This window comes from Symsagittifera roscoffensis, chromosome 7 (genome assembly GCF_963678635.1).
Source record: "Symsagittifera roscoffensis chromosome 7, txSymRosc1.1, whole genome shotgun sequence".
Taxonomy (NCBI): domain Eukaryota; kingdom Metazoa; phylum Xenacoelomorpha; order Acoela; family Convolutidae; genus Symsagittifera; species Symsagittifera roscoffensis.
This window is the reverse complement of record NC_087068.1, coordinates 41,596,571-41,610,609: the sequence shown is the minus strand read 5'-3', so window position 1 is coordinate 41,610,609 and position 14,039 is coordinate 41,596,571. Positions and strand designations below refer to the sequence as shown.

Here is a 14,039-nt window from a genome sequence, read left to right as displayed (position 1 = left end):
TGAAGAGAAAACGAGAAAAAAGTATTAGGGTGTTGCTCGGAACAATTTTTGCACTTCGAAACAAAAATATATCCCAAAATTTGGTAAAAAGTCTTCGTTGAAGCATAGATAGCCACAGCAAAAACTTTCAAGACAAAAATTTTCAACCAATCTTTTTTAAAGCAAAAATCAGAGCCTAGCAACATCTTTGCGCTATTTTAACTTTCATCATGGCGTGCGAAATTCAGTTGCCCTTAGAAACAAAAAAAACAGGCCTGGGTCGGTTTCATACCAGGGAACTTGTTGCCCCTGGCATATATACTAACATTCGACCAAGCATGAGCTGTGGAAATAAAATCTACTTTAAATTAAGCTGTCAAATGACCAAAGGATTCTGTTAGACAAGCTTTTAACCTTAAAATTTATGTTCCGATTTCACATTACTTGAAATCGTTTTTCTTTTTTTTTATCGTTTAATTGAAAAAAGGAGAAAGTATTGGGGTATTGCACGGAACAAATTTTAGCATTTTGGAACCAAAATAGACCCCAAAAATTGGTTAAAAGTCTTCCTTGAAGCAAAGATTGCCCCAGCAAAAGCTTTCAAAACAAAAACTTTCAACCAATGTTTTTTTAAAGCAAAAATCAAAGCCTAGCAATATCTTTGCACTATTTTAATTTTTATCACGGCGAGCGAAATTCAGTTGCGCTTAGAAAAAAAACTTCATACATGAACTTCTTAAAACAAAAAATGAGCGTAAGCAATTTACACGTTTCCCCACTAATTGAAACTCTAAAACAAATCTCTAAAACAATCTTTTACTGAATTCGTAACGCTAACTCAAAAATTGGACGACTGAACAAAAATGTCTGGCTGTGTTTGACTACTATCATTAAGTGCTATCGTTGAAGGTCTATTGAGAAAACCTTGAAGCTTTTTTAGAACCAACCTTAGATATTTGAGATTCCATAATTGTCCACTGGACTGAGATCGTTTCTTCCCTCCTACTGGCGTGTTGTCAAGAACCAAGGCCGCTCTTTTAGCGTTCTTCTTATCGCGAAACTCAACCCAGCCCTGTGTTCAAAAAAGTTGCAAAAACTTTAAACGCCCTTTTTACGCCTCTTTTAACGCCTATAATAATTTGTACCAGATTGGAACATTTTAATTTCTGCTCTCAAAAATTGAGATTTATGAATATATGTAGGTGGGTATGTATGCAATATGGGCGGAATAAGTAAAATACACCCAAATAAGCAAGCAAGCATTTATTCAAGAAAAAAATCGAGTATCTTGATTCTATTTGTCGCCTTAAACACCCACATTGGAACTGTCCTCTAGACAGCTGCCGTTTTAACTGCGGGCACCAAACACTTTCAAGAGTAAAAACTTACTTCTGTGAAAATTTTGCACCTTTTCCCGTCGATAGAAGGTCCGGGAGACAAATAGAGTCTTCCCAGTTTTCCGAACTGTCCGAACGACTCTCGGATTTTATTCAAGCGATAATATATAGGAATTGAGCTCAGATACACAACTCCGGGAGTCAAATGTGAATCATCACCAAGATCATGCACATCTTCCTCGTTCATTTCACTCTGAATAAAGCATAACCTTTCATAGTTGGAAAAATAAACACAAAACATACAATCCAGAAGAACACTTTTATTGTACCGAAAAAAGACGAAGGCATTAAAGCAGAGGAGTATACAGTGCTGATTTAAATTATCCGGACAAAACGAATAAAACTTGAATTTTCAAACGCGTTTTTCTCAAATTGGGTTAAGATTAGACAAAAAGTGAAGAGGACAAAAGTTGCTTAGAATTTCACCAGAATTATTATGGTGCCATTTTTTCTCCGAAATTCTCAACAAAAATTCTACCCCAAAAATGGGTCATTTTGGCTTTTTTCAATTAATCAAGAATTACGCTGAAACTACTTTGTTAATTGATATAAAAATTATATCACAGGAAGCCTCTTACGCAGCTCAATAAAGTTTAAGAAGGGTTAAATCTCCAAAAACCAGTATAAATGAAAAAATTTTCACTTGATAGTCAATAAATGTGATTTTTACTATATAAAACCCAGAATCTCTGTTTAAAAATAAATTTTAAACAATTTGCGCAAATTTTTGGAAATTTAACCCTTCTTAAACTTTGTTGAGCTGCGTAAGAGGCTTCCTGTGATATAATTTTCATATCAATTAACAAAGTAGTTTCAGCGTAATTCTTGATTAATTGAAAAAAGCCAAAATGACCCATTTTTGGGGTAGAATTTTTGTTGAGAATTTCGGAGAAAAAATGGCACCATAATAATTCTGGTGAAATTCTAAGCAATTTTTGTCCTCTTCACTTTTTGTGTAATCTTAACCCAATTTGAGAAAAACGCGTTTGAAAATTCAAGTTTTGTTTGTTTCGTCCGGATAATTTAAATCAGCACTGTATTATTATTATTTTAGACTAGTAGACAAAATTAAGCGCAAGCTCAGGATTTTACTCTCTAAAAATCCTACTATTTTCGATGTCCATTTGGACAACCTTTCCTTGGAGTTTCAGTAAAACTTTTACATTGACCACGAGCAAATGGTCAGAGCTACCTTTTTTGGAACTCTTAATGTTTGGTTTCAAAGACATACAAGTTTTTTCCGGATCCGAAAATGCCAGTTTTCCTCCTTTGCACGAAGTTTCGCATCGCAGTGAATTCTTTCTCGAATAAGCGGAGTAAAAATTGTTCTTGCGACCTGAAACCTTTTCAGCGAGAAAATGGAAATACTCATTGTGAAAACTTTCATAAACTCGGATGTTTCTCACTTTTTTGAGCCAAGTAAAAATCTTAGGGCAAATAAGGAAAACTGCATTTTCAGACCCCGAAAAAATTGGTTAGTCTTTGAAACCAAACTTTCATGACAGTTTCATGAAGGATAGCTGAGATCATTTGCTCTTAGTCTAAGTAAAATTTTTACTAAAAATCGAAGGAACTGTCCAAAATGGACATTGAAAACCAGCATTTTAGAGAATAAAATCCTGAGTTTACGCTCAATTTCGTCCACTAGTGTAGCAACATTGCGGTAAAAAGCAAGGGGTGAAGCATAAAGAAATAAAACAAGCCAGTACAAGATGTCACGAAGCTAACACAAGATGATTTAAAATATCTACTTTGCCACTCAAATGTTGAAAAGTCTTGCAGTTCGATACCAAAAACTCCCACGGCAGAATTTAAGTTTAAGTGCCGGTAAGAAGACCTGCGTCGATGAGCCACGAGTATTTTAAAAAGTCAATTAAAATGGGCCCTTCTGTCATGCGACGGTACGTGCACAAGTTGGATAGGTCCGTACCAACGCTATGTAAATATATCGGCAAAACTTTATGAATAAATCAAGTCGATATTAATGAATCAAGAGATTTGTCAAATAAAATCTACCCTCCTCGATTATAGCACAGAGAGAATTGTCTATGTTGGATGTATTTTAAGATTTTTGCACCCCGTAAGGCAGAGAATTGCACTCCTCAGAAGTGCAAAATTTATTTTTGTTCTTATAAAGTGTATTGTGTCCGAGTATGATTCGTTCCGTTTCTCGCTTAGTTTCTCTGCTAGTTTCTGGATGGTTTTGTAGAGCCTGGTGCTGCTCCTCCGGTACACGCAAAAATTAGTGGAACAAAGCTGCTGTGTTCCACATCCAGAATTCTTTGTTGGTATTTTAATGTTTTGACACTCTCATGATATTTGTAGGCGTCAGATATAGTTTTGGGGCAGGATTTAGCATGGGGGTTGAAAATTTTTACATCAAAAAAGGTTCGGTTGAATCGGCCTCCCCAGAGTCCATTTGACTTGATGTCAAGTCGAGCGTCATCTTCAGTAGTGGTTGTTTTGTTGTGAAAGCTTTCGCCTTCCAAGGACAATAAGGACAAGTAGCAATCCCACGGCAGGTCGTATATATTGTTTCATATCTAATACATTGCGAGAAGATAATGAATCTTTATGTTGAGCGATAAAGATAAAATGCTAAGTATTTTCAAACGCTGCCTGTAGATAGCATTAGGAAAACCGAGTTTCCAATCAGTGGATCTTCGTTGAATTTGCTCAATTGCTTTCAAGTCTGTTGTGGATAAGTACCACACATTGCTGCAATATGACACGATGGCAACAAACATCAACTTATTTTACTAAGCGCTCATTGCTGGTTGAATGCTTAGTAATTTTATCCTAATTTATAAGTCTCACCTTAGATCGTCAAATTGTCTTGACAAAAAGTAGAGTAGAAACAATAGTTAGAAAAGGTATGAATTAATTAGTTGGTTAGATACAAAGCACTGGGTTATTAGATTATATAAACGAATCGAACAGCTTAAAGAAATATACCTATGAGGGGAGGTTGAGCTAATCTTATTTTGTTCATCAATTATTTATCTTCTTACTAAGGTCGGTGGCTGATTAGTATGTATGGTTGCCCTTGATTTTGTCCAAGTCAGCACTTCTGGTTGGGTCGTCTGAATCGTCTTGCCGTAGTCCTTTGGGTACTTGTAGTCCAGACTTCCTCGGGTGTGCGTATCTCGATTTATAATTTTTCAAACTTAAAATGAGAATTTATTCTCTTTTTATAAGTGAAAAGGGTTAGATTAATTTTAGTGTTAGGGCAGAAAAGAAAAATTATTTATTTTTAAAAGATCTGACTGAAGAGAACTGACTTGCTGCTTACTGAGCAAAATGAAACACTGAAGATTTCAGGCCAGTCCTTTTGCTCCTTAGCATAAACCGGCGGCTGATTCAATCTTTAATTATTCAGATTTCACCTGCTCCTTTGTTCTCCCTTTCTAATAAGGGAATTTTCAACTAGTTTTTATTTGATTTTTTCAAATCAAATATCTTCAACTTATTAGTCCCCTTTGATGAAAACCGCAGCCTTCAGTTTGTCTTATTAAAAATTCATATTACTCTCTCTGATGCATCATATTGCAGGTGCACCTCTGCTTAATCAAAGCAAGGAGAATTTCAGTGCAGCCGGCAAGACTGCTAAATATTTATCCAGTTTGTTTCAAGTTAAGTTAAAAGGGACGTATTAATAATCGCCGCCCTTTTAAAATATTGAGCATGAAAAAATGAGAAAAATTGGACAAGTATTCAAAACGGAGTGGATTTTCAAAACAAGATTTTATAGTCCTAATAAGAGTAAATCAGTCAATATCTGATTTAGTGAAAAGAGGCTTTAATTTAAATGGCACGCTCCAATTTAGAATTGGGTCGTTAAATAAACAATTAAGACAATGGTCTTTTGTGTGTGTGTAGTATTTCGCAATACTACATTATTTAGGTTTAACTTTTGTAGATGATGCAGGCGAAAAGAGGCGTTGCTTTTGATAAGTGACAGAATCTGATTAGTTTTGTTTTATGCCTTTCGAATGAGAGTGCTCCACTTTAAGTCCTGAGTTAGGAAAAGACTCAACTCTTTCTCCTCGTGCAAAGGCGAACTATTTTTTACCAAAAGCAGAGCGGAGTGAGTGATTTATTCCTGGTGAAAAAGATTTGACGACACTTGTCGGATTTGAATATCATCTGATTTGATCTACACCGCATCTCTTAGTAAATCTAAGTCTGATTGTGGTGAATAAGCAATTCCGAGTGGGCTATTGATAGCAGCTTCGTATCATCGGCAAACAAGGAAGGCATAGAATTAACGCTGTCTTTCATGTCGAAAACATAAATAAAAGGTCCAAAATTCGACACTTGTAAGACTCCGCTGGTTATGAAAAGGCATTATAATTTAGTCTCTCTAACTTGAACGTACTGTCTTTGGTCATTGACGTAATTTTTGATAATCTGGGGGCGCCCTCGGACTCTGATCCGCTTCAACTTATTTAGCAAACAGTTGTGATTTAATTTGTCAAACTTCTTCGACAAGTTGAGATAAACGGCTTCAAAATCAGCATCACGGTCTTCAGTGCTTTCGTAAATTACGTCAAGTTAGCACAGAAAATGGTTATGCGGGATCCGTTCTTTTGAAAACTGAATCGCTGATTCGGAATAAAATTAACAGCTTGCTGGTAAGGAAAGACAAAGACCCTTTTTTTGAAAATACTCGGGATAGTGTTTTGTAGCTAGATAGCGCGTGATAGTTAGCAACATCCTTTTTAGGTCCTTTCTTTTGAAAAAAGTAACCTTGCCAAGTTTCCACTCCTCTAGAACACGGTTTGCTGAATCTTGCGGAGCAACTGGCAGATTCACTTGGAAAGCTCCATTGTATTTTTGAGAAGCGCGGGAGGTTTTTTGTCGGGTCATCTCATTTTCGTGACCTCCAAAGATTTTACGGTATTTTCAATTTTCTGTTTGGAAAATTCGTAATGATTGATAGAAAATATATCAGATTATGTTAGTTGGATTGTGTTGGAGGTTTGATATGGAGTGAACACCGAATAGCAGTAAGAGTTGAACAATGTGCACTTTCGAGGCGTGGAACACACCGTGGAATTTTTCCAGGAAAACGTTGGCGGAATGTTTGAACCAGCTTTGAGCTTTGAAATTATTGAAAAGACGCTTGGAGTTTTGGTTGTCTGCAAGATTTTATTCATAAAAAGCGTGGTCTTCTTTGGAGCAGTCAGAAATTTCAGTTTGAGACGCGTCTATCCTTTGCTGGAGCTTGACGCTGGGTTTGAATTGATGTCGACGCTAAAGCTTTTTCAGTTTTTTTATCTAGAAAGCGTGACGTATTAGGTTAACCCCACGGAGGCAACTTGAATATGAGAAGCGTTCCGAATGGATCAAACTGCTCAAGAAGCGGAAGGAACTACTGTTAGTGTGTATTTAATTGTCATGTGATTGTAATGTGTAAGTGGTATTTTGTATAACGTATACTCTATTTCAGTGGGGCTTATGTAATAGATGTATTAGCAATCAATAGTTTTCATGGCAGCAGTTTGATCACCGGCATCTAAATTACATCATGAGTACATCATTCAAAGCCCCACCATCTTGGCCCGACAACAAGGACTTTGAAACGTATAAGAGTGAAGTGGATGTATGGGTCCGCATCACAGATGTTGTCGCAAAAAAGCAAGCTCTTAATCTTGTTTATGCTCTGACAGGACGGAAACGAGATACTGCTTTGTCTCTTGGAAATGAGAACCTGGAGCACGAGAATGTGATGAATCGCCGATGTTCTCGAAATACTCACGACCGTTTTTGACGTCAAGGCCACGGACAAATCGTACGAAACCTGGGTGGCTTTTGAGACATGTATTCGTCCAGACAATGTCAGTGTAGCCAATTTCACTCTGGATTTTGAAAGCCAATATTCCAAAGTCAACGCTCAGAAGGATATGAAGTCCACCTGAAAAGAGAGCGGGATCTACACTTCACGATGCAGACGCCGCAGACCAGTAATGGAAAAACTATCAGAAAACACTTTTGGAGACAACATCGTAGTGGATAGACTAGATCTAACGAAAATTTCGGAAAAGGAAGTGGGTCTGGAAGAAATAACCGCATCACGGAAAGTCAAAAATGTGGACGATCAGGATGATGAGTGAGTAGAAAAACAATCAAAACCAGAAGAGGAGGTCAATGAGGAGATACAGCAGTCAAATTAACAAGAATATCTGCGTCTTAGAATGGCTAAGCGAATTGACGTCGGACCCCATAAAAACTTAATAGACGACTGAAGACGTGGACCATGAAACTTTGAAATACACTATGAATGGCGGACACAATGTCTTCTGATGGTGAGTGGGAATTGGATTTAACCACACTGAACAAATAAACAAAAAACTATTTTAAGCATGAAACAAAATTTGGAATGATTTAGAAGCAGAATGAACAAAGGCCCTAAGAAACCAGACAAAGAAGATTAGTAGATTCACATTTCAGCTTACGTACGGAGTGAATACTCGAACATAGTAGTAACTGATAGCGACTTAATCTGAAAGATAAGATATGTGCAATAGTGGTCACCACGGACATGATTTCTCGGAGAGAGGACCAGAAGTTTTATGGAAGCACCGATCAGCGTTAGGGGGTGTAACAGCTTTGTAACCAGCGGCGTCGCAGATAACAGGAAATTACTTGTGCTTTTTGGTGACGAGCGTGACAAATAATTAGCATGTAGGCCCTGAAAATTTCGTTTCAACTAGGAGACTTCCTAATAGCGAGAGGAAAGAAGATATCACTTTCAGTGAACGAACCGATTAGAGGATGACCGCATCAACGAGAATTGTTTACGCTAATACACGTGATGTTTTCAGAAACTTAAATCTAAATTTAGTTTTAGTGAGAGAAAAAAAGAGTATAGGTTGTTAGGAATTGATGAGAAAAGACCTGAATTCTTAGGCCAAAGGGGCTTTATTAAAAAATGTTTAGAACTTAGAATATTTATATTACTTATGTGAATATATTATCAGATTTCATGTGTTAGTTATGCGTAAGATGATGCTGGGACCGTTCATTTGGGTGAACTAGAGACCCTGAACGTTTTAATAAGTAACTAAAAGGGAAGGTCCAAAAAATAAACTGTTCACTTTTTGATCAGGATTCAGCCTGAATGGTTATTTTAAAGAAGTTTCTGGAATAGATTTTTATCAACTTGACTGATTTGGCTTAATCATTTTAAGGCAAACGAATGGAAATAAATTGTTGTTGAAATTTGATGACTAAAACTTTCTTTGAGCCCCTTATTGAATAAAATTAATTATCCTCAAATCTCAGTTTGCAAAATCAAAATTAAATGAAATCAATTCAATGAACATCAAGGACAATTTCGTCGTGAACGAACGTAAGGACCTGGCAGATTCTAATTAGGGACCGGTGGTAGATGCAATCTATTGCCGTCTGACGGAAAGAGATTTCGCTCTGCACGACCCTGAGCTGGCGATGTTGAAGGTGGCCTTAACCATCATACTAGGGCACAACAACCGTAGAGACCACCCATGGAAGTTTTAATGGTGGCCGCCTATGGAGAGGGAGGACAACTAGACCATTTAAATAGGCAAGTGAAGAGTTGGAAAAACGGGGCCTTATCGGGCAGTAATCTTGCGATCGAGCCCCCGCTGGAGAGTGTCAGTACGAAGCAACATGGAAAAACACCTCTTCCTAACAGGTCTTGCCCTACACTGGGTAAGCAGCTGGGTAAGTAGCAAATGACTGGCTAAGCAGCTTCTTTAAGCTCACAATTGAGAGTAACTCAGCCACCATAGAGAACGAGATTGCTACTGAAGGCGCACACGTACGAGACCATGGAACATATCGTGGAGAAGAGATATCAGCTTTAGTGGTTAAGAAAGGGCTCTGCAGTACCCGAGAAGACAGAGAAAACTGGTGAAACCTCCTCGAAGTGGCCAACAAGAAGCACGAGCAAGAGATAGAGCATCTGAATCATGAATACAAGGAGCGATCTGATCACCGGGAAGCAATCAGCCCCTATAATACCTGAGAGTGACGTCCCCCGCAAGAAACTTTTTGTTGAATTGAAGACGCCACAACAACTTAGCCAAAAACAGCTGAAATGCAATGGATGTCAAGATAAGGAAGACTGAAAGTTCGGAACGCTAGCGAAACCCTAGGAGATCCCGAGGTGGAAAAGACATCGAGACAGTTGGTCGCCTATTGGAAAAGAAGAAAACTCCAGGTTGCGGAATAGAGTTGATGATTTCTAATGGAGGAAGAAGTGAAGGAGATCTCTACTACTTTGTACGATCCGAACAGAAAAGGACTGCATATCAAAATGTAGTAACAGAAAAAAATAACTCAGTATATATTGATAAGAATAGATGAAAAAAACCTGACTGTTCAGCCCACTGAAACTTATTGAATAAATTTTAGAATTTAGGGATTCTGTTACTTTTTGTGAATATATTATCAAATTTTATGCGTTCGTTATGTGTAATATTATGTTAGGACCATGCATTTGGTTGAATTAGAGACCAAGATTTTTTAATCCGTAACACCAGAGATACATCCAAACTACGAACTGTTCACTTTTGGATTTCTTAATATGTCTTTAGACTGAATGATATTTCATATATTTTTTCAACATTTTTTTCAACTTGACTATTGTGGATATTTCTTTTTAGTCCAAACGAATAAAAATTGTTTTTGTTATGTGATGACAAATTTGCGATTTATTATTTAGCCCATTATTGATTGAATTTCATATTATTAAAATCTCAGTTTGCGAAATCAAAATTATATCTTATCAATTCAAGGAATATAAAAGACATTTTCGACTTGAACGAAATTTCGGAGATGGCAGTTGGTAAGGAGGGACGGGTTGTACATGCAATCTATTGCTTGCTGATTGAAAGAGACTTCGTTCTGGACGACCCAGATGTGGCAATGTTGATGGTGGCATTCGATGAGTTGGAGAAACGGGGCACCCCAGGGCATTGACCTTGCGATAGAGCCCCCGCTGGAGAGTGTCAGTATACACCAGCCTGGAAAAATATCTCTTCCAACCAGATCTTAATCTGGACTGGAGAGAATGCATCGAGAATTGACCAGTGAAACATTTTTGTCTTGCTCGCGTTTGAGAGCAGCTGAGCCAGCAAAGCGTGCGGGAGTAGAAGATATTGTGCACACGAGCTATATCATGAAAGATATCTTGCAGAATAGACACGAGCTTGTGAAAATGAGGAAGGAGCTCTATAGAATCCGAGAAGACAGAGAAGCGTGGAGAAGACTCTTCAAATAGGTCAACAAGAAGCAGCAGCAAAAAGTGTCTGAACCGAGAATACAAAAAACGATCTGATTACTTGAAGCAACTACCCCTATAAAACATGATAGAAACGTCCTTTGCATGAACCCTAAGATGGAATGTTGACACCACAGGAACTCAGCCAATCAACTGAAATGCTAGTGACATCAGGTGACCCTAGCGATGCGAAAGCTTAGGAGAAACTGAGGAGGAAAAATGTTTAGACAGCTAGTCCAGACAGTTGGTCGCCTGGTTGGAAACAGAAACCCGCCAGATTGCAGGTGAATGGCACTCTATGAACTGTGACGTCTGAACCAAACAAAAGATCGAGCCGAAATGTGAGAAAAGCTATCGCGAGTGTTGGACATCCCAAAGATAAATCAGCCGAAGAACCAGGAGAATTATTGATACAGACACCACTCGACACCTCATACATGATATTAGGTGACTGCATTGTGAGAATGTTGCAAAATTGAGAACGATGTTGTTTTTATTCAGAGGTTCTACATTTGCCTAACTCTTCAAGATGGTGGTCGAACCACAATGAGATGACCACGGGCTGGAATCAAATATTGAAAAACCTGGCGCAAAGAAATGTAGGACAGTTGACGTTGATGAATTTGGAACATGAACTTAGATCCCTGCACCAGTTCCGAATGACAACGGGTGGCATTCACTTGGACATCATAGAGGGCCAAGCCTCGATGAACCGCATCTTTCAGGACTGACTGGACGAATTGGAAGTGATACTAGTTGATACTGGAAAATTGGCGCAAGAAGAAACATCAAATGTCCGGTCCAGTACTACCTTTGTTCCTCACAGACTGGAATCGCGCCTGGGATCAAAACCAGCAGTGCCGTAAACAGTGAGGATTTCACTCAAAATTGAACACACGTCACACGTTACATGTGACGGAAAAAATGGTAGAATATCCTACCAGAAGTATGCTACATTCCAGAGGGAAATTATGTCCGATTAACAAGAATGATGCTCCAGGAACTTCAAGGACCAAAGTAAACCACATAGGGCAGAATAACATCACAATCGGGGCTGGTTGATGAGGTCAAGACCAATGCTCTCACCCTGGCCAATATGAAAAAAGGACCTCAGAAAAATAAGCTCAGCTTGAATGCAGTTGGTTGTCTACAGGACGCTTTACGGATGTTGGATGGAGCGAAACTTTCCTGCATTGACTTGTTATCCATCGAATGAGTGGATTGGCTAATTGCAATTGAAATCAGCTCGCAATCTTCAACTGGGCAACGGCCGTAAAGCTAGTCAACTTTAGGGGCTTGCCTTTGAACAATACAATAAAACCAGCCAATGCCAGACGTAAAAGTTAACCATTTAGAAAAGAAAAGAGATGAAAGACTAGAAAAGAAAAGAGATGAAGGACGTGAATTTTTTTGAAGAAACGGGCGCCAAATGGACAACATGTAAACTTGTTTAGGAAAATGAAAATCCTTGTACCCAAGTTAGGGAGGAGAGCACGTATCCGAAAGTAGTAGCTCAGGCTCGAGAAATTGGCGTGGAGTGGAAAGACGACTTGAAGTTTACGGCAGACAAGTCCACTTTTTAGGATGAACGATTAAAACGTTGCTCGGAGCAGATCCCTTAGAACGAGATTGAGAATTTATGAGACATTTTGAAAGAAAAATGGCGAAACTCGCTGACACGATAAGTCTATGCTTTTTGTGAGTGATGCAGCATACACAATTCTCATACTCCGAGGAGTCGACCTGAAGGAGAATAGGTTTTAAAGTCGATCCCAAGACCAGAAGATTCGAAAAAGAGTGGGTTAAGCTAAGCGTCACTAGGCCTGGTATGAGGAGAAAGTTGATCTGAAAGATGAACTATGATCGTCCTCAACCTCAGAAAAGGGTACTGATTAGAGACGCTCTGCCAACCTTCGATTGCTAGGGAGTCTCAGTGATCCACAAATGACATGAAAAGGCTGCTGGTGAAAGTCAAACACAGTCAGTCAGGATCAAAATCAACAGGAGGCCAGGGGCAGAATGACAGTCAAGGAGGCGATCACTATCGAGAAGAATCAAAGTATCAAGCTACCGTTGAGGACAGAGATGACAAAGACAATGCCTCAGTGGACAAAATCTGGCCTCAGAGGACAAACAAGAATATCAAAAGGTAGCAGCGGAGAGAACGGAGAAACAGGTGGACGACTACTCTTTAACATTGGAACCTCCTTCAGCCTTTATGATCCCTACAGAAATGATGCCAAAGAGCAGCTCTACTGAAAAATTGCTACAACGATAAGCGAACCGAGAAGATGAAAAAAGGAATCACCTCGCAGAAGGAAAATAGAAAACGCAGCTGGGGAAGCGTCATCTTGATTATGAGACCATATCTGGCTGTAGAGTGTTTAGAGTGACATTCATGGAAGAAGTCTGGTCAGTAATGTAATGCTACGGTAGCCAATCAGCATTGGAGACAGGTCTGTTGACCGCTAATGCACAGAACTCTGGAAAAACTGAACAAATTTGAGGGAACATTGAAGGAACTGCTCATAGATTCAGCCATTGATGAAGATTGAGCAAATTCTCCAATCAAACCAACGTACCAGGGGAGTAGTGATGAAAAAACGGGATGACGAGAAAAAGGACAATGCCATCGAAGTAAGTAATAGAACGGATACGGATCAATAAACAATGACGTGAAAATGAAATTGTTCAGCAAAATTTAGGAAAAAAATCTGGAAAAGTGAAGTTTAACTCAGAAACTCCAGTCAAGAGCATCAACTTGGAAAAAAACGGATAGAAGACGCCGGTTTTTTAGGAGTTGGTAATGATAGATTGCAAGGTACCTCGAAGACGCCCGAGATGGTGACATCTACCCTCGTGGCAGGTTTAAAATTCTGGAGTAAAAAGACAAAGAAAAGTGACCGCACTCTAATTTGAGCGTCGCTGGAAGTAGATATTTTGAGCCAATGTGGTGAGAGCACGTACATAGACTGCAAGCCGTCGAGGCCGCATCACGGAAAGGGTAGTATTACAGAACAGCTCGCAATTTTCGAACAGAATCTGTGACATTCGACCAGAATGGCCAAAATGCAATTTATGCAGGATTCGAATTTTGAGCAGTAAGCCTTCCGAGTTGATGATTTCGAAGGATTAGCGACGTTATTGGAACGTTTAGCCAAACGGTGAGGGCTAGAATATTCTAGTATTTTAAATTTTCAAAAATTCGAATGATGACGTCACATTTCTGAGAAATGCTGAAACGGCCATTTTAACAAAAAGCGAGTGAAAAACAGAACAACTTTATCTGTGATTGCGAACAGAACGAAAATCGAGATTAAAGAAAAACGACAACGAACTACAATAGCAGAGAACGTTCCAAGTTGCAACTATTGTGCTGCTACAATAGTTGCAAG

At 38.8% G+C, this 14,039-nt stretch overlaps 1 protein-coding gene across 2 annotated transcripts in view; it reads right to left on the bottom strand.

The window, feature by feature from the left end:
* Positions 1–14,039, bottom strand: part of LOC134851311 (uncharacterized) — a 247,743-nt gene that overhangs the window by 11,759 nt on the left and 221,945 nt on the right. For both annotated transcript variants that reach the window (XM_063867339.1, XM_063867340.1), the window contains exons 2-3: positions 1,369–1,571; positions 927–1,051 (exon numbers count right to left, since the gene is read on the bottom strand). In XM_063867339.1, the coding sequence (XP_063723409.1) occupies positions 927–1,051; positions 1,369–1,563 (320 nt within the window). In that variant the 5' untranslated portion in view covers positions 1,564–1,571. The remainder of the gene's footprint in view (positions 1–926; positions 1,052–1,368; positions 1,572–14,039) is intronic.